The sequence below is a fragment of the Nelusetta ayraudi genome, unplaced genomic scaffold (genome assembly GCF_046127955.1).
Source record: "Nelusetta ayraudi isolate G7.1 ecotype Tasmania unplaced genomic scaffold, CSIRO-AGI_Nayr_v1 ptg000048l, whole genome shotgun sequence".
NCBI lineage: Eukaryota > Metazoa > Chordata > Actinopteri > Tetraodontiformes > Monacanthidae > Nelusetta > Nelusetta ayraudi.
In genome coordinates, this window is record NW_027466098.1 from 15222191 (window position 1) to 15242779 (window position 20589).

The 20589-nt window shown below is 43.9% G+C and overlaps 2 protein-coding genes across 2 annotated transcripts; both read right to left on the reverse strand.

The window, feature by feature from the left end:
* Positions 1 to 690: 690 nt before the first annotated feature.
* On the reverse strand, positions 691 to 4681 carry LOC142895510 (uncharacterized). Its single transcript, XM_076036623.1, has 5 exons — positions 4491 to 4681; positions 3628 to 3811; positions 2283 to 3100; positions 1993 to 2179; positions 691 to 1894 (listed from the first exon to the last, which is right to left on the reverse strand). The coding sequence occupies exons 1-5, from the start codon at positions 4562 to 4564 to the stop codon at positions 1784 to 1786; spliced, it is 1374 nt and encodes a 457-aa protein (XP_075892738.1). The 5' UTR covers positions 4565 to 4681; the 3' UTR covers positions 691 to 1783.
* A 382-nt stretch (positions 4682 to 5063) lies between these two features.
* ppp5c (protein phosphatase 5, catalytic subunit) lies at positions 5064 to 10792 on the reverse strand. The gene is made up of 13 exons (XM_076036622.1): positions 10674 to 10792; positions 9042 to 9283; positions 8479 to 8626; positions 8257 to 8378; positions 8108 to 8173; positions 7925 to 8023; positions 7707 to 7812; positions 7459 to 7601; positions 7276 to 7363; positions 7150 to 7190; positions 6842 to 7020; positions 6673 to 6754; positions 5064 to 6223 (listed from the first exon to the last, which is right to left on the reverse strand). Exons 1-13 carry the CDS (start codon positions 10768 to 10770, stop codon positions 6161 to 6163), a joined length of 1476 nt encoding a protein of 491 aa, XP_075892737.1. The 5' UTR covers positions 10771 to 10792; the 3' UTR covers positions 5064 to 6160.
* Positions 10793 to 20589: the final 9797 nt, after the last annotated feature.

The following is a 20589-nucleotide window of genomic DNA, read 5'->3' on the forward strand; positions in this document are numbered from 1 at the left end:
GTTAAGAAGGCGAGTAACACGAGCTTAAGAGTGAAAAATAATTTAGTCTAGATGTGATAGTAACCGTTGTCGTAATTCTCCGGTGTGTGTGTGTTTTTGTGTGTTCCCTCAGACTTTTTGCTTGTTGGCACATAGATATAAGAAGTACGATAACTGCTTATCAGCAGCATCTCACAGAGTCCTCTGTGAGATGAAAAAAACACCCTCCCTACATTCCGGCAGTGATAAGAGACAATCACTTTCTCTATTTCTCAGTTTTGTCAGACACGTCAACAGGGTTTTGCAACGGCGCAAAAAAAAAATAAATATGACGGCAATCGGTGAACGTGCAAGCAGACCCGTTCAAAAAGACACCTTCATTTGATTCGGCAGGTACAACTGAAGAGAGACTTGCATGTCGAGAGGTATCTCAAGCAGGCTGTCACACCCAAATACAGAAATGTAAACAGCTCTTTACTCAGAAAGGAAGTATCTCAATAAAATTTAGGCTGTATTTTAATCTAAATAGAGTATTTATATTATTTATATCCTCTATTCAGTGTTCAGGAAATGGGACTCTGACTTACATGCAAAGTACAAGCCCCCCTTTCACTCCCCAAAAGATCTCACAGCACGTCAAATTTAGAATCTTAGAAAAAGAGGTACACTTCACACACATCAACCAGAACATCGAGTATGTATCAATTAATTAATAAATCAATCAACTTTTATTTGTAAAGTGTTAAACCACAACCAAAGGCATCTCAAAGCACTTTCAGGCATAATCAAGAGAAAACCAACAAATCCCTCCAGAGAAAGCAAGGTATATAAATAAAATTGCAAAAACAGATGGATTAGCATTATTAGCATGATTATCTCCACGTGCACAGCTTAAGGGCAAAACACAACCTTACAAACCAATGCAATTTTCCACATTTGAAAGGGGGCAAAATAAAGCCACACCTCAAAGGGCTTCCAGTGCTGTCTTTTCAGACTCACTCCCTGAAAGGTTAAAAAAAGAAAAAGAAAACAAAAAAAAAGCATCAGTTGAGAAGTAAAAGATGTACTGTTGTAATTTCTGGGGACTGTGCTGACAGGATAGACAAGGTTTGCTGTTAGAAAACATCGGTTTTGTAGTTTTGTATAATAATAATCATATGAACGATCCAAACTTGGGACAATGGGACAATGCTGTTAAGTGTAACCTTTGCTCCCATCTAGTGGACATTAGGACACTTACCACGGCAATGCAGTAACATCTGCTGCCATCTAGTGAAGGACATTATAAGAACATAGTAGGAATGACATAAAATAAATGAATATAAATTAATTAAATGAATAAATTAAAATGACCTTGCAACTACAGACATTAATTGTGGATAAAAATTCAATCTGAATATCTTCGACATGGCTGTGGTCTTCTTGTGTGAAGTGCACGAGGAAAACACAAGTGGAGATTCCTTTTTTTTTAAATCTGATATATTTTAATCAATAACAAAATATATTAGAACACAAACCGAAAGTCTTTAAAGCACATAAGGTTTGAATGAGAAACAAACTATAACAGCATCATCAAAAAACAAACAATACATTCAACATTGCACCATATCCCTCAATATTTGTGCAAAGCTCCCCAAAGATTGAACAAACCAACAGATTGATCATCACATTTTCAGAGGATTAGTTTTTTTAAAGAAAAAAAAAAATAGATGGAATTTAGTTAAGAAAGTTATTTCCCACAGTGTTATTGTTATTATTTTGGCACAGTCGGCAGCAGAAGACGAGACGTTCAGTCAGCTGGGCCTCACATCTCCTCATTCAGTGGCGCGTAAAGATATGCGGCATCATTCTCCTCGTAGATGATGGCGACGGTCTCCTCGACGTCTGACGCTGGTACGTCGGTCTGCATGTATGCCTGAGACACACGAGCAGGCAAAGAGAAGGTAAATAAAAAGTTCACGCCTCCGTCAAATGCGCATATTTGATACAAGGAAGGCGCTGTGAGCGGCTCACCCTCTCCAGCAGCTTCAGCCGCTCCTCGTTCAGCAGGTTGCTCTGTCGCAGGTGGGTGACCGTGTTCTCCAGGTCCACCAGCTTGTCCAGGTGCAGGCGGTGGCGCTGCTGCAGATTCTTCACCTTCTTCTTCAGCTCGACCACAATCACCTCCAGCTGCTCTTTGCTCAGGCTGCTCTTATAGTAGCTGTTTGTGTAAAGTCGGCCCAATATACATATATATATATATTAAAGGCACATCTTAGTTTGCTCACGACTTAATATTCTGACATGTTAAGAAGAGTTCTTACCTGTGCTCCTCAAGCTGGTGATCTTGCCACTCTATGCTGTCCTCATCTGACAGCTCATCGTCTCCTTCACATCCGTCCGTGTCCATCTGCGGCCTTTCCTCCGCGACGGCCGCGGGCGTCTTGGATGCCGCCGCGTGTTTGGACACTATGGGCACGGTGGACGTGATGGGTTGGGAGCTCAGCGCGGACGACAGCACCGTTTCAGGAACAAACGTGAGCTGGGAGGTGATTTCGTCGGGGAACAAGCTCGGCACCGACTCGACGTAGGCGAGGATCTGGGTTTCCTGGCCTTCTGGCTCGCTGCAGGACTCCTCCGTGGCAGAGCCCAGACCTCCGACGCAGAGAGGGAGCCAGGAGTCGCCTTGACCGCCAAGCGTCGCCCCGTTCACGAGCAGACCGTGACCCTGAGTTAAAATAGCAGCGGCGATCCCGTTCAACAGCTCCTCTTGGCCTTCGCCGGCGAGGCACTCTGACATCAGCACGAACCCGGTGCCCCCGTCGCTGTCGTGACGGTCGCCCACGGTCTTGAAAAAAGTCAAAGGGAAGCTCGATCCCGTTTTGTGGTCTTCCACGGCCGAGCTCGGCTCTGCCTGGGTAGAAGAGTGATACATCGTGGCAAGGCTCGGATCCACCGGGCAGGTTTCTCCCTGCTGTGAGGAGTCGGCAACGGCCTCATACAGGTGGACCGTGTGACACGCGCTCTCCACCTCCACAGCGTCAGACGCCACTGAAGAATCCTCCAGCGTGGCAAGACTTTGGCCACCACTTGTTCTGGCTCGTTTTGGTGGCCTCTCGCTGTGATCAGCAGCTTTCCGTTTCTGTGAAGGGGGGCGAAAGCAGGAGTTGTCGGCATTTCACTTTTTCCACTCAATGGCATCTCCTGAGTTGTATTACAATAGGAGTGGGCAGGAGCAAGTCAAGCCCCTTTTTATGCTGCGAACCAGTCTGTGATCCTGATGCGCTCAGAATCACACAATGGTTTCAAGTGACGACGCCCAGCGAAAACAAAGCCAAGTCAGTGCTTGTCTTGCAATCATGCAGTGGAAGGGCGGTAAATGCTCTGATTCAAAGCGCTGCCTCTTTGTTGGGTGGTATCACAATCAAACAATGATACACTTAACTGACAAAACCTCTGTATTTATATTGTTATTATTATTATTATTATTATTATTATTATTATTATTATTATTATTATTATTGTCGTTGTTGTTGTTATTCACACTGCAATACCGGAACAGACCATTAAAAGCAGTGATTAACTGTCAGCTCTATAGATATTTCCCAATTTTACTGTTTCAAATTGTCAAAATACACACACTTTGTGGCGAGTTTGCTTGCGTTTTACCTCCACCTCCTGGAAGAACGTGGGCACCGCATCGCTCTCGAGACAACGGACGCCGCATCGCATCTTGAAGCAGGAAGGGTCGAAGTGCTCGTGGCAAATGTACTGGTGGCGAGTGGGAGTGTAGTTCTCTCGTCTCATGCTCCTCAGCCACTGCTGCAGCCGGATGGGGTCATGCAGGGGAAGCCTTGAACGCAGCGCAGACGCGGCACCGTTTATTTCAGAATACAATACAGAGAGGAAGAGAGGGGGGGGACATGGGGACGTCTACAAAAGTAACATATATATGAGGGTATTTACTTTATATGTGGGCACCAGAGTTTGTTTGTTGGTTGGTTTTGGGATATTTAACAGCCGAGTTTTTTTGTTTTTTGTTTTGTTTTTTTTAATGTAAAAGAAAACAGCATTTCCGAGCAACGGAGTTTTCCCCGTGAGAACAGAAGTGGATTATATCGTAGATTGAAAGTCAAAATCAGTCCTTCGATCTTACAACCACTGTTGGAATTACAGTTGTTGAAAAATATAAAACTTGAGAAAAGTTCCGAGGTTACAGTGTGGAGTAAGAGAAAAAAAAATCACTTAACAAGCAGACAAGTTATGCTTTAACTTACAATCGGATTGATTTAATCAAGAACTATTGACAAAGGTTATCACAAAGGAAAACTTTGCAACGCTAACTTGAGTCAAGATAAATGATAAGACCTGCGTTTTTATTTAAGTTACACAAACGTGCGTCACTCAGCAAAACTTTGAAGATTGAAGTCGCGAAAGACTGATTCATCGTACATTATAGAATGCGAGACAGCGCTTCACGGGATTAGCTTTCTTTTTCTTTTTATTGAAACCCGTGAACACAATCTACTTACTTGTAAAAACTTTTCCTTTCGTCGCCGCTCTCGGAGTCATTCCGGCAGTTTGGCACCGAACAGTACTTGGGCATCTCTGCTCGCTCTTGTTGGGTCCGATACCTTCGTGTCCAGTTGGGTTAATAACAAGGTGAAACGCGTGCTGTACTGTCGCAACCTGCTCGCAACTCGTGGCTCGCCGTTGACCAACCGCGATCAGCTGTTGCGGCCGAGCGGGACGTCATATGTATGCGACCGCCGAAAACGTCATTGCAGCACACGAGAGCGGTGTCGTATAACAAACAACACGAAAATGATAACATTTTTTGGAGTTCTGAAACCGTCTCACAATTTATTCGGAGATAACTAAATGCTATACTTTGCTAACAAAAAAGGGGTATAATGTTCATGTGGCGCGCTAGCTCTCAAGCTAACAACTGACTCAGCGTTTGCTGTGTACATCACACGTCAACATGCGACCACTCCTACTCAAAATTTGTCTGTGTTTAGTGGTCACGTCACTTCATGTACTGAGATTACATTGCGGTTTGAAACAAACTGACTAATAAATACACACATCCACTTTTACTAAAATCACTGGACTGGAATTTTTTTTATTCAATATTTCTTTTCCCAAACATTACACGGAATCTTTAAATGATACAGTATATATACATACACATCAGTGTATTTTTTTTTTTAATCTAAAAAGTTGAGGGCCACTGGACATTGCTGCTGTGCGTTTAAGACAGGATTGCATTTTGGACGTTTGTGCACTTTGATATCAGGTTTTTACACATATCAGGGTGTAAATCTCCATTAATTGAATGTGTATGGGAGACTAGAGTGACATCAGTGTCTGTCTTGAACCAAAGCGAGTTCGGAGAGCTGGACTGGTCAGGAGCTGCCAGGTGGGCGGCACAGTGACAGTGGAGGATGAAAACATGGAGAGCAGCAGAATCTTCCTCAGCAGGAAGCAGTGCAAAATAAATGTTGCCAGCTATATGACCAAACTGACTCAATGCACCCCAGTGCCAATCAACACATTTAAGGGTGTAGCCACAGACAATCAATCTAGCTTTTGTCACTGGGATCGTACATTTTTATCATAAACTGTACTTCTGCAAAGAAAAATAACTCACATATGAAAGGATGGTTTGAGAAACACTGATAGGCATGCTGCTCTTAACCCAGTTTACGATGCTCTAAGCTGTTTACACAGGCCAACAGTACAATGTTAAGTTTCAGAATCACATGACCCTCCTCGTAAAAACTGAACAATCATTTTCATAACAGATCTTTGGTACATACCAGCTATCTGATCCCATCTATCGAGTAGATCGCATACTGTAAAACCAGGCAGCTCCACAGAGACTCATCTAAAATTGTGAGGGTTGGAATCTGTACCCGGGGAGTGGGTAAGCAAGAAAGGGAACAGCAACTTTCCAGTTTTAGCTGACAACATAAAGAAACATACCCAGTTCTGAACTGGTCTGGTGAGAGTGATCTCTTCCCATCTCAACTACACCATGTGCGCTCTGCGTACGTCTAGTGGAAGTTTGTTCAGGGATGAGGGATCCTTGAGCTAAGCACAAACGTGAGTATGTCCGAGGACTGGAGGGAGTGAGGTGGCTGGCATGGTTCGGGTCAGATGGGAGATCGTCGGTGTCGCAGACAGATCGGCGTGGAGTCTACATCATCCCCAGCTGCATTAGCGTGTTTGCGTACGCCATGGGCTTGACATTTGGATGAGGCTGGAAAAGAATGTGGAAGGAAAAATTACACTCTCTGCAGTTACAGTTTTTGAGTCAGTCTGGTCATTTAGTTGACCATCAAAAATTCAAAAACCAGACTAGTCCGGCTTTTGAGGAAAAAACCAAATAAAATCATTGAAAATTATACTTAAGAAACAAACAATATTTTCACCATTAAAAGGCCAAAGATGAGGGACCAAAATGATGGGGGGGGGGGGGGGGTGTTTGCATTTAATAACATGATCATGAAGCAATATTACAATACATAGACTAAAGGATTTATCATTGTCATTTACAGACTTAATCCTGTAAACAGAAGGTTAATATTATTTGTATCTGGCTTTCATTATGCAGCAGCCAAAATAACCCTGACCCTATATTAGAGATGACAAAGTTTCATATTACAAAAATTCTATTCAATTCCGTAATACAAAGCAAGTAACACTTACCACAGCAGTGAACTGGTGAAATTCTGGCTTGAGGTCTGATCCCCTGAGATGGATATAAGCTCCTTTGTTTCCCATCTGGTCACTGATAAAATTGAAATTACATTATAAGGTCAATTAAAACAGTGATACTCAGCTCAATACTTTGCAGTTCTCCAAGTCCAATACATACCAGTAGTTGGGCGCTGAGAACACGGTGATGCACTTTCCTGAATGAGTGACCTCGTAGCCCTCGGCTTTGACCTCATGACTACGCACAATGAAGTCCAGGTTGTTCTGTTTCAGGAAACGCTCCGTCACATCAGGCCCGAACTGGCAGCTCACTCCTCGCTTGCTGATGGAGCGGCCATTCTGTAAAAGAAAAAGAGGGAGGGGGAAAAAAAATTATAATTCCTCTGGAATGAATGTAGCTCCATCAAAAAGCGCAGGGTTAATCCAACCCGACAGACCAGATGAGGTACTGAAAAGGTGGAAACTAACCTGCGGCTGCGGATCCGACCAGAGCAGGTCGCACATGGGGCCTGTGAAAGAGCAGGAACGCAGTTAAAGGGCAGGTTTTCTCTTGATTCAGGTCACCTACAGCCTGAATCCTGAAATCTAGAGTACCTGAGTCTGGAGGCTGTCTGTTTCTCTCTATCTTCCTGAGGTCTTCCAGAGTGACGCCGTCTTCACTAAACAGTCCACCATGCATAACCTGGCATGAAGAGTTAGAGTTAGCAACATGGATTAAGTCAACGCCGCTTCCAAAGGGACAAAAACCAAGAACACCAGCCACACAACATTGCTTACCAGTACTTTGCTGTTGATACACTGTGCAAGAGGCAGCCACTGGAAGACCTCGCTGAACAGCTGGAACATCTGGGCTGTGTACTTTGCTTTAACCTCTCCCTCGAACCCATACATCTGGTTCATGTTGTCCGTCTCGTGGTTACCTTCGGGTTAAAAGTCTTGCTTACAAAACATTGACATAACATCAAAGCAGCAGATGCGCTACATAGTCCAGTAGACTTGTGCACCAACACATGAGGAATTTTTACCCCTTAGCAAGTGGAAGTTGTCGGGGTAGAGCAGCTTGAAGCCAAAGAGAGTCAGGATGACCTCGAGGGAGAATGAGCCACGGTCGACAAAATCTCCATTGAACAACTGTATTGCGTGGTTAAGATTTGTGAGGCACAAGATTTGGATTTTTTTTATGTTTTGTTTTTAGAAACAGAGTGCAACAAAACTAGTCTCCAAATAACACAGAAAAGGATACGTAAGGGTTTGTCTCTGAGGGTAAACCATTCAGATTGAAGATATTGAGGAGATCATAATATTGTCCATGAGTATCCCCACAAATTGTTATTTTCTCTGTCTGTGAAGGAGAGCAAGAAAATAAGTTTATTACAAAAATAAACAGTTGTGCCTATTGAAATGTCCTGCAGTTTCAAATTCTCACCTCTTTTAGCGTGACTTCAACCATACTTGGAAGTTTAGACAGAACATCTTTAACCTGCACCAAAATCTGGAAGAAAAAAATAAATAAATTGCAAAACATTTTCTGGAAAATCAATTTTCCTAGGGAAGCTCTTAATCGCACTAGGTTACCTGATAAGCACACTTTCTGTGCAGTTTGTTCTGGTCTTTGAACCAGTCCATCAGCTGCTGCATGAACGCCAATGTAACTTTGCCATCTTCAAGTTTAGGGCCCCCGTAGTCGTCCTCAATGGCTGTAGCACGAGATCATGCAAAGGAGTTATAATTTCTGGGTTACGAGTATAACAAAAAATGTTCATTAAAAAAATAAAAAAAATAAAGAATTCCACTTACTCATATTTTCTATGTCAAGTGAGTCGACGACTGATTTCTTAATTTCATCACTGGCAATGGCTCTCTCAAACGCCTTCTGTTTCACAATTTTGTTACATTCCTGATACTTCATTGTCGCGTCCTTGTCATTTGGTCGGACTTTCACTACCTGTTGTCAAAGCAAAGAAATGAGATATGAAATTAAGCCTATTGGTTAATCATAACCACACATTGAGGGGAAAACAGGAGAAATTGGCTCTGTGTGATGGTATGACATTTTTAACTCCAACTGCGTAATCTACATAGCAATGCTCTGCATCTGTTCTAAAGCTGTCTGACTAAGTTCGAGCAGTACAGCTGTGTAGACACCAAAACAGCTATTGTACGTGTGTGCATTTGCTTATCATGCTAGCTGACGCTGTGACTAAATTAAAGTATCCTGGATCTAAGTGTGGAGTGAAAAGTCTGACATGACAGCAGAGTGGAAGGGCTGTTTTGTTTTGAATATGAAAAGACAAGCAGCCAAGCACACGGTTCATTGTGGCTAAAACCCTATTTTCTATGTTTACACTTGAATCTCTTACCGTTTCATAGTCCTTAAGTGCAGCTTTGAACTTCCCTAATGCCATGTTGGATGTGGCACGGCGATAATACCCCTTAATGTAGTTTTTGTCTATCTCCAGGGCCTTCGTGGCATCCGCCAGGGCATAGCCATAGCACTCTGTGCGTAGGTACGCCAGACTTCTGTTGCTGTAGTAGATGGCATTGGATGGATTGAGCTCCAGGGCCTCTGTGTAGTACTTGATTGCATTGTCATAATCTTTCGCTGAAAAAGAAAGTAATACAAACACACACGTGACACAAAAACCTAATAAGAAAGTACAATCGCAACTTACCCCATGAAATATAATTGTACATATGTTTTTATTCAATACAAACACTCTGGTTTTTGTTATATATGTATATATTTCACTTATACCATGACTGCAATTAATTCGGGCACACAAATGTGCTTTGGAATTGATACAGTTGTAGCTCATGTAGAATTTCCAAATCACACTAAGGTGCATTTTGCTGTGCATCAATACATTTTGTTTGAGAAACACAATTGTAGAGGAAAGCTTAAAAGGAATTCACATATGAAGAGTTTTTTTTTTATATATATAATATTTAACATATAACACATAATTGAATGTGCAATGTCAGGCAAAAGCTGACTCAGTGTGGACTGAAGGCCCCTCCCTTCCATCTGATTCATCAAAGAGCGCTGTTGTTCTTGTGATGTTCTCCACTTAGACCAGGAAGTAAGGCCCTCTATTTCGTAGAAAGACAATTCAAAACATTTTTTTTTTGTTTGTTTTTTTTAAATAATAGAAAAACAAAAACGGAGGCACAAGAAGTTTAAAAGGGGTAAACATTGATGTTTTTGCAGTTTTGTGACAAATATGTACCCTGTGGTATTAACCTCACTGTCGGATACATTGATTCGGATATTAGAAATTGAAAATTCAATATTAGAAATATTGTGTTCCAACGGTTTCAGACTGCGTTTGCACTTCGGCTCGAGGGCACCTTAGTGTTATCTTATAGTTGTTTTCATCAAATGTTGTTGGGGGGAATCATGGAAACTGATTTGGATTTCAGTGTACGTTCGTGTGAGAGAGGGGAACAAGAAGTCACGTATCAATCCACCGGAACACAGATGTCCTTTCAAATGCGAGTAAAGATAGCGAGGGATTGTTCTAATGAATCTCAGCCTTTGCTATTATAAAGAGGCTATACCGCTGCTAGCACGCACCCGCGTGCTAATACAAAACAGATTTTCCGCACCTTAAAACATTACAGTGATTTAATAAAATTGGAGTGCTTCAGACCGTTCTTACTGAAGACATTGTTGAAAAATGAGTCCATTTCATTTAGCTTAGTTAACGGGGGCACAATTTACCACATGCGTGACAGCATGGGTGAACCTCAGCGCTGTGGCTGCTGCTGGTACCAGATTGGCTGTTAGCTCAATCGGCTAGTGCTAATCTAATGAATGGGCTTTACACTGAGCGTGCTCTCCGGGCGATGTTAGCATAGCTGAACAGTAGCGACTGGCTCTATTAGAATCGTGCTGCGACAAGACCGTGCCGAGACAAAAGTTGGTGGTGCCGTTCGCGGCCGCTGTAAACACCAGTTAAAAGCTGCGGACTTGACAGGTCTGTCAAACCTACCTTTGAAATAGTTATTTGCCTTCTCCTTCAGCAGCTCTGCTTCGTTACCTCCCTCCGCCATCTTCTTTTCGCTGCCGTATTCCGATCGCAGCGCCATTGGACAGTCGTAAAAAAAAAAAAAAAAAAAAAAAGAAGAAGAAGAAGAAGAATTTGTTTTTTGTTTTTGTTTGTTTGTTTTTCTTGAAAACTCTCCCAGTTCGAAGGTAAATATCGGGAGGTGGAGGAATACTTAGTGTGTTGTATGACATAATTACTAGCAGTTTGGGCCAGCAGTCTGAGAGCAGTAAAACATACATTAAAATAAATAAATAAATAAAACCACCAAACTCCAATATTTTTGAATCTCTCTATGCCTATGACAGAATAATAGATCGACTAATTTACTTTTAATTTTTACTAATAATTCCTATTCCTATTTGATATTTAGGTATTTTATTGCCAAAACAAAGTAACTTATTTGTCATGAGACTTCATTTCTTTTTCATTGCTTACCAACAGGGGTCAGTATGGACCGTCTTTTAAATCTTTCTACAACGCTCATGGAATTGAAACGCTATTTAGGCAGGACTTGTGTGGTTCGGTTAACCGAAAAAAATGTTTGTACGCTTAGCAATGTTCCAGGACTAAATCAATAATTGTTGACAAGCATAATCACTCACGTGCCATTTAGTGTTCACTGTCTTGTCAGAGATAATTACTTGGCACGACTTAAGCACGCGGATATAATTTTATCATGCAACCAAAGAACGACGTCAGCCCCCCCCCCCCCCCCCCCCCCCAATGCCCCCTGAGCCTTGATGCTGCGGGGAAGAGTTCGTGTCACCCAACTGCAGGTATGGCAGCATGGAGACAAACATGGCAGGTGCACATCATCTCCACAACTTTACTTATTCACACATGGCATTTTGACAGAGCCAAGCCTCAAATAACCAGTTTGCAAAAGCATCACACAACTTTAAGCAAACACACACCTTCAAGATAAAACTCCCAGACAGAAGCTGTAATTTGTGTACAGCCAGAAAGTAGTGTGAAGTCACTGGACTGAGGGAAGGGACCTCTGTCTTGTGTACCAGAAGAAATGAAAAGAAGACAAGAGGCCAAACACTTGAGATTTTGTTTGTGGTTTGGTGTGTTTGGGTTTTAGATGGCAGGGTTTAGAAGTTCAGCAGGGTAGGGACGCAGAGGGGAATCATGTGAAAGAGAGTGTACAGACCAGTCCAGTCTGCTGCTGTGACTCATGAGCAACATCCCGCAGCAAAGAGTGAGAAGCCAAACAGTCGGGTGACTCACTCTGACCCCTGTCGAATACTTACTAACTCTGGACAGTGAGTTCACTTTCTCTGGGAATATTATCTGAGTTGTCCCTTTTTTTTCTCTGAGCCACAACACGTCTCATTCAAAGGCGGTTTTACAACCGAGCGCTTGAAGGGGGGAGGAAGGGGAAAAAATATAACAAATCACTCAAACTGGCTGAGGAACGGGCTGACGCCAAAGACTCGGGCCCACATGAAAGTGAACGCAGAAAGCGAGTGGGAGAGACTGCGTGGGAGGGAGAGAGGTAGAGAAAATCTGACGTGCCTGGAGGACACAGGAGGGAAATTGCCGTCCTCTTGGGCCTGCGATGCATGAGCGTGGCCTCTGCAGTGGTCCTGGGAAGGTTAAAGCAAATACCAGGGGAGGAGTGCAGAGATATATGAGCAACCGGAGGAAGATATGAGATGAAGGTCGGGGGGAATATGAGTGACATTCCAAGATTGCGAGTGAATGAACGGTGAGAACCCAGAGAGTGTAGAGTACGCATCAGCCTCACCCAAAACGTCCTGCTATATATATTATCGTGAGAGAATCATGGAGCGTGCCCATGACTTTCAGTCTGTTTAGAACTCCTTAAGCCATGGCGTCAAACCCTTCCACTATTTTTTACGTGGGGAGTCAACATTCCCCCTACTCTGCTCCACTCTTTCCACATAATTCACTAATGATACCGTGAACTCAGGAGGTCTGTGGGGGGTCACTCTTATTTGAACCATGTGTTTTTCTTGCGGGCATTGGCAAGGAAGCAATTTACATTCATTTGCAACTTGCTTAAATGAAAGGAAAATTGAAGAAAAATTGGGGATAACAATATTTCCGCGACCCCCACCTCATTGCCTGCATTTCTAATCTACATCTGCCTCGTCGAGACTTTTGCTACCTCTGAGGACGTTTGCTTGGAGCTCCTTTGAGTTATCGGCACCTGGCCGGGCTGCAGCTTTGGACAGTCTCCTCTTCAAGTCCCAGTCAACCCTGTGCTGCTCTATCATGTTGTAAAACAATACCCTGAAATGATGCATCGCACATTCACCAAACGTATTGTGCTCCAGGGCAGAGTGAGAAATTGGGAATTTTATGTAATTGGAAAAGAAGTGATCACCCTACCCGCCAAAATAGCCGCAATACTGTCAGACACTCATTAAAGTCTGTTTTACATGCATGCATGGCTGTGCTGCTGTGGAGGATATACATTTTTTTTTAAAGTCTAGTGAAGTGTAAAAAAATTGTTTTACACTTGCCTCTTTAACAAAATCAAAAGTCAATCATGTGTTTGTGCTAAGTGCAAAAGTTCTGAAATTTACTGAAAATCTATAATGATTAAACATGATTATTTGACAGCTATGTTTTTTTTTTGTTAATTTTTTGTCTTAACAACCTATTTTCCAATTTTATAGAACTCCTGTACAAAAGAGGTTTCATCCATTCTGATATCACATCATTCGCTTATGACTGCATTTAAATCATGGACACTGTCACTCTGGAAGCAAAAAGCCGAGTTTGGTTTCAGAATAGTATCGTAACACAGACTGTGTTCATGAGGCTCAATTTTAAAATCATTTTCCAATCAAAAAGGAATCTCAGAGTTTGTCTAAGTCTAGATTAATGGTCTTTGCGAGCCAACCAAATCTCTTTCCAACAAAAAAAAAGTAGTTGGGCATTCGCCACGGCTCCATTCCAAAGTGTACAAGTAAGTCTACACACAGCTTGAATGGAATCAGGCATACCTCCACCAGCCCACACACACACACACACACACACGCACGCACACGTTGAGTTTACTAGTACCACAGACTTATTAAAGGAAACTTGGAAAATGACACTGGACAGACAAACACAACAATTAGGGGAGGGAACTGCAACAGAGTGTGAGAGAAAACACTGAGACTGAGGGTTTGAAAGGAGTCCGACCTAATTTGTCCTTATTTGTTTGCTCATTATGATAATTGACCACTCTCCTGCTTCTTATTAACTTTCCTTTCACTGGGTCTGTGTCATCTGTCAAAATGTTCCATTCCTCTGTGCCCACATATCATCAGGATTGTTTTTTCTCCCCTTTAACTGCCTTTACTAATTTACTATTGAAATAAATCCGTCATTTGTATGCTTGGACTGTATACTCAGATCTGTCTCCCCTTTCTTGTCCACAGCAGCGTTTTGAGATTGTTTGATGTGTGCTGGGCACGACAACAAGGGATCGGATATACACCCCAAACAGGAAATGAGAAGTTCAAGCAAATAGACCAGAAACTGTCGGGCCTTTGGAGGGAGAAAAAGCCAATAGTTTGCCAGGAGGAATGCAGACAGATAGAGCGAGGCAGACTGCGGAGGATGTGTAATAGACGCTATGAATCAAGAGGCTTAAAAGTGGAGGGTGAAAAGGTTGTTTTTAAAAGGCATGTTAGCTTGAAGAGAGCTATGAGGGACACCCCAAAGTACGTTATTAATAGACTCCGGCCACCCATGCTGCTTCTCTCTGTTGGTTTTTATAGATGAACCATCCGACTCGACCCATTAGGAATGACTTTGCGATTTCATCCACTCAATCTTTTTTAGTGCGTGTGTGTCTATTTCTAAACGGCTTCTGCGCTCAATTCAGGATCTGCTTGCAGACAGACAGTTGCTGTATGCGTTGGCCCGTTTCACCTTGAGGTCACGCCGTCAGAGTCGCGGTCTTCTGCATCACACTCACATTCGACACTTGTAGTGAATGTGCCAGACGCCCGGCATCCCGACGAATGAGCTCATAAAGCCGGGCTGGCGCTGGCGATGACCAATCCAAGTGACCGTCGCCTACGAGGTGTCACCCTTTCATCTGGCGGCGGCCCTGCGGTTTCTGCGGTGGCCAACGGTAGCGACGCCATCGCTGCGGCGGCCCAAGTTTATTTTACCTCACAAGGCTGCGCCTCGGCTGTTTATGGGGGCTGAGACGACGGAGCTGTGGCACACATGATCAAGCTTTCCCACAGGAAAGAATCCGCATCATGGGTGACTCAGGGTGTCTGGGTGCACATGCCCTGAACGTTCAGCTGACTGTGGGACTTACAAAGAGGGGAAAATACAACTTCCACTAGACTGAAGACTCTGAAAAACAAAGTGTGAGAGAGAGACGTCCTCTTTGTCGCCGGGTATAAACAGTTTTGGAGCGCCAGCAGCTGAGCACAACAGAAGATTCCTGCAGTGGTCACGAGCTCCTTAACTGTCAGCGGGGCAACAGCGGATGCACAGATGCTTGCGCAGTCAAACTTTACAGTGTCAATACCGGCTGTGAAGCACAAATACAGACGCAGAAACCCTGCACAGCAGTGTCTGAAAATATCCATTCACACATAGGCAGGCCATCCAGGATGTTGTGGGGGAGAGTTTCCTCTTCCTGTTGCTGTTACTGTTGGACGTTCCTGTCAGTTTGCATTAACCGCTGACAGACCGCTGGGTGCCCTCCAGACTCATCCCCGAGCCCTTTTTTCTTTCTGTCTTTCTTTTTGTTTTTATCTCTGGGGAGTTCTAGATTTCTAACTGTAAAGTATTAGTTCATATCCTGCACACTTGGGTGGGCTGGCAGAGGAGGCAGCGTCAGCTGTAGGTACGCCATGCAGAGCAGACAGCCTCTTTACCCCTATTTTGCAGTGGAGAGACTAGCGGGCCTATATCTCAAAGAAAACAGGGACCACACTCAGCGGCGTCGTCGCACGTGTTCGTCAGGTGGCGCAAACAAAAAGCAGCCACAGATGCCATCTCGCAGACTCACCGCGCGCGCCTCAGACTGTGGTAGACTTGTGCGATTTCCGCCTTTCCCATCGCTGCAGGGATAAAGCGGAAATTAATTTAATCAAAGATCGCTACGATGCCACAAGGGAGGAAATCATCTGATCTGCTTAATCTGAAGATTTTCTGGCAAAGACTCACCAGCGGCAAAAATCAAGAGACACAGATGAGAAAAATTAAACCGTCGCAATCATTCTGACTGTTTGTTGGCTCTTGAAATCTTTAAGTGATTGGTCTTTGTGTCCCAGTGCACCTCGGTGCAGTGCAACTGTTGTGTGTTGCGCTAATTGTGACAGGGGTCGTGTTATTTTGCTAAAACTGTTAGAGACCAATTGAAAAGAGCCATACAGGAGTACATTTGCAAGTAGCAAAAGGACAATGGACAAAAAGTGTTCATATTACCATCAGAAGTCACCAGTTACCAGTTAACACCAGTTTTTCAACAGATGTCAAGTGATGTATAATAGCAATTAAATATGTAAACAAACAAATTGAGGGAAAGGCAACAACAGCGTGCTCGTCATACACTGACTGGCCTTTCGGGTGTGAGGGAATCGGTGTGAGCAAGCCTTCATGCTGCACGCTCTCATGTGTCGTGAGAGTGAGCGCACCGTACGGAAGAACCGCCGATGAGGGATCGCACAAACGAACACATAATTCCATCCTGTGTCTGCTCCCAGAGTGGCCCGAATCACAGGAAATGGGTGTAAAGAAATGACTCAGCTTCGCTTTGACCTCAGCCGCTCCCCCCGCCCTCTCCTTCAGGGATTCTTCAATTAGAAAGGCAACCTGTTTGTTTTTTCTTCCTCTCAAAACCCAGCCCTCTCCACTCAGCCTCCTCCTCCTCCTCCTCCTCCTCCTCCTTTCGTCTCCGCTCCTCTTAAACAAGCGCATCCCAAATTCGCGCGATGACTCATTGCTTTCACCTCCACCCATCTCTCTCATGCACTCTCCCCTCTCTCCGTAATTCCAACTGGCCTGGATTCTGCCCTCAGCACAGCGGCGGCAGAGTAACAGCTGACATCCAGATGTGTTGCCTGATCACACCTGCTCAGGTGTGTGCGTGTGTGTGTGTGTGTGTGTGTGTGTGTGTGTGTGTGTGTGTGTGTGTGTGTGTGTGTGTGGGTGTGTGTGTGTGTGGGGGTGTGCGTGTGCGTGTGTGTGTGTGATCATGATAATGCGCACAATGTGCTCCGACGCACGCCACAGCTTTGATAGCGTCATGCTGAAACGTTTAGCTGGGCTCGGTTGCTCAAGGCTAAGAAACATGCACACCTACACGCCCACCCCTGCCTCCCCCCTACACACACACACAAAAACACATACAAACATACTCACACTTAAACACACTGGTATATTTTGTGAGGATTTTTAACTTTTGACCTCCATTAATTCCCATTCAGCTAGATTCTAGCAACCAATCAATCAATATCCTTGATTTAAAAAGACTCAATGACATTAAAATCTCTTTTTCAAGAGCGACCTGGCCAAGAGGGCAGCAGAAACAAGGTTACAGCAGTACATTCAACAACAACAAAACAAAAGCAGTCACACACTATAGATAGGAACACAAATTACTAGCTAAATTTAACCCAGCAACAATTGTTTCTATATTAAGTCTTCACCCTGAAATTAGGAAGTAAAATGTCCCTACACTAACAGTAGTCCATCAGCAATGGCTCCCCAAACAAAAACAGACAAGTTGTGTTATTGTCTGTTGGCAAGATGTTGACCTCTGACCCCAACTGGTGGATAAATGGCTGAAAGTGAAATAAAATGTTGTCAGGTGCTTTGAGACTAAGAGCAACTTGAAGACGAATGTAAATGAAATACATGTCCGTGCAAGCACGCACACACACACACACACACACACACACTCGCACACACTTGTGCATCCAAGTGCACATACACCAACTCTCTCATGCCACTTCAAAGGATAGCGTGTCATAAACAGAGGGACTGGGATGGAGGAATGTGTTGTTCATTGGGGAATTCAACGCCAGTAGGGAAAGGAAGGGGGCGGTGGTGGGAGTCACGCTGACCTCACGTCCCTCTGAAGCGGAGACGATGGAGTAACAGGCTGCTGAGCGGCCCTCTGTGCGTCTCCCCGCTGTCGCTGAAGAGGCAGCGGGGAACCCTGCCGACAATGGAGGCTACACATGGCGGCTAATAGGAACCAGACCAAGCCATCCTCCAAAACCAACACCTCCCTGATGCCCCCAATTTATCAAATAACGAAGACTCAGGTTTCCGCTCGCGCGTCAGATTGTGTGTGTGCACATAATTCCATGTGTAACGTAACCCCCTGCAAACCTGTGCTGGGTTAACAGCGGTGTGTAATACGTGACTTTAGTCACAGGTCTATTAATTACGAGTCAGCGGTCTCACCCCCGACTTGACTGTGTGCGCATGTCAGTGTGTGCATTCGTGGGTGTGTGTGTGCGCGTGCGTGTGTGCGCGTGGGAGGGTGAGTAATGGTGTGTGATGGAACCTAAGGTGACTCCCACTGGTTGGACTCAAAGCCAAGCTCAGGGGGGAGGGGGCATTACACACACCTGAAGCCCCTCGTCTTCTCCCAGCATGCATCTGTCTGTGGTGGATGACCGCTGTCAAAAATATATACACATAACTTCGACCATCTATATCTGTCATTGAAACACGGGTGCTTAAATATAAACTCAAATTCTTTCATATGTGTGTGTGTGTGTGTGTGTGTGTGTGTGTGTGCGTGTGTGTGTGTGTGCGTGCGTGTGTGTGTGTGTGAATCCAAAATGTAAAATGTATGACCACAGACATTTAACAACTCAGTATGACTTCCAGTTTATGGCTACAAGTATCTCAAGTGTTTTGAATGACATCATTGGGGAGGCTCACAGGGGAAATGACCCAGACTGGGTTTTCACCATAATGAAGATGACCAGCAGTTCAGCGTGAATCAGCTCAACAGGTCAATTGCTCAAATGATGGTACTAACCAACTTTTACATTGAAAACTTTTACATTGTTTATCAAGCAACTTGTTTGTTACCAGCAAGTAAAAGTAAAAGTGACGAAAGTAACGTAAGGTAAAAGTTGCGACAATGTAGTGCTCCAAAGTTTCTCCAGTTTACATATACAGGCAGCAATTATACAGTAATTATTGTTTAAAAGAAGACTTAGCATATAGGTTAATATCTACTGCCTTATTTATTCTCTATACTTTGGTAGAAATACATAACAAAAAGATAATAATCAGCGTGTGGGATGATATGAGCTTGAGAGGTTACATAAAAAAAATAAAAATAAAATTCAAAACTTTTTTATCTAAGCCAGAATGATGACATTAACTGAAAACTCATGCACTGGTGCACCCGGTACGCAAGCTGGGTTTGTTCAATAATTACTAGGAAGACAAAAGGCAGCTTCAACATCCAAATGTTTTTCAGGAGGACAGGAGAGCTCTACTTAGTGGTACTTTGTGGCACCCAATCCTTTTTCTGTTTTCTTTTTTTTTTTCAGTAATTACCAAAATGTTGATTGACAGGCAATTAGAGAATGGAACTGTGTCTACAAGACATAAAAAGTACACACAACAACAACAGCAGCAGCAACGTTGCACGTCTGACTCATTTCAACCACACACACACAAACACATTTTTACATCCAATAGATGGTGTTTAATGTTACCCCAGCACATGTTGGGGTTTCTGACTTGGTTAAAAACATGTCACAAACTTTTGGTGTCAACGTTATTGTGATGTTGGAATTGCTGTAGTCCCGAGAGCACATGCTTTAATCAGTAGAATGAAAGTGAATCATAAATTGCTGCCGCTGCGTGCGTGCTCTGCCAGTTAGCCAGTGAGCCAGCCAGCGCAGTATGAGAAGAAGATGTTCAGGGCTGCTGGAGGAGCCTCTCGGAGAAAACCGTGCATTAAAAAGTCATTGGGTTTAGGAGTGAGGGGCTACCTCACTGGAAATTATGGTACCCTCAAACCTCAAACCCCCTCCCTCCGCTCCTCCGACTCCCACCGTCATCAATTCCATTACGGAGATTAAACTTTTATTTAGCATTTGCCTCCCCTCCAAGTGCGCAGCACCAGTGTTGTCTTTTGGGACCCCAGAGTCAGATGCTTTCCTTTGTTTATTACCCAGGGACGTGGTAGCTGTTTATGCGGGCCGATTTGTCCCTCAGTGTCCAGGGACAGCGCCAGGGAATGAGAGAGAGAGAGACGAGAGAGAGGGGAGGAAATGGAGGGGCGGGTCCATGACGAGGAGCCATTCCACACATGTAATTGGTACCTTTCCTTTTTTAGAAAATGTTTCTGACTTACCGAGGTCCAGCAAATGAGTCAGGGTGCAACATGCCTTGTGGCTTCACTCAAACCCTCACACAAGGTTTTATCATATACTTGTCCTTTGTAGTTTTCACTTTGAAGAGGCTGTTTTCTCGCCCATCTTTATACGCGTTAATCAACGGTATTAACTACTGGTTATGTGAATGACTCAGAAATGAAGCAAACATCTGGTTAAACAAAAAAAGGATTTTTTTTTTTCTTCTTTTGTGGCAAAGATGTTTTCCTGCCGGTGAAATGTCTTTCAGGCATGTGTGTGAGGTCTTTATTCCATCTTTCCACATTCATTCAGCCACCTACATGCCTTTGCTTCCCCTATTGCCAGCTTGTCTGCCTTGTTTGGTTCAGGAGATAACTCAAAACAGCCAGGGACATCTTCAAAGAGCTGGCAGAGGTTAAAAAGAGAGAGAGAGAGAATAGACGAGAGCCTACGAAAAGAAAGGAAGAGATGGAGTGCGATATGGCCGGCTGACTCAGACCATGATAAGCATCTCGGCCTACTGCAGGTGT

What these genes read in the sequence shown, in the direction of transcription:
- ppp5c (XM_076036622.1), bottom strand. Translation starts at nt 10,770, where the DNA reads ATGGCGCTGCGATCGGAATACGGCAGCGAAAAGAAGATGGCGGAGGGA. An exon ending in GGCAAATAACTATTTCAAAG is followed by an intron (nt 9,284 to 10,673) that starts GTAGGTTTGACA and finishes TTTCTTTTTCAG; the next exon opens with CGAAAGATTATGACAATGCA. An exon ending in ACAGAAAGTGTGCTTATCAG is followed by an intron (nt 8,174 to 8,256) that starts GTAACCTAGTGC and finishes TTTTTCTTCCAG; the next exon opens with ATTTTGGTGCAGGTTAAAGA.
- LOC142895510 (XM_076036623.1), bottom strand. Translation starts at nt 4,564, where the DNA reads ATGCCCAAGTACTGTTCGGTGCCAAACTGCCGGAATGACTCCGAGAGC. An exon ending in CACCAGCTTGAGGAGCACAG is followed by an intron (nt 2,180 to 2,282) that starts GTAAGAACTCTT and finishes TTACACAAACAG; the next exon opens with CTACTATAAGAGCAGCCTGA. An exon ending in GGCTGAAGCTGCTGGAGAGG is followed by an intron (nt 1,895 to 1,992) that starts GTGAGCCGCTCA and finishes CGTGTGTCTCAG; the next exon opens with GCATACATGCAGACCGACGT.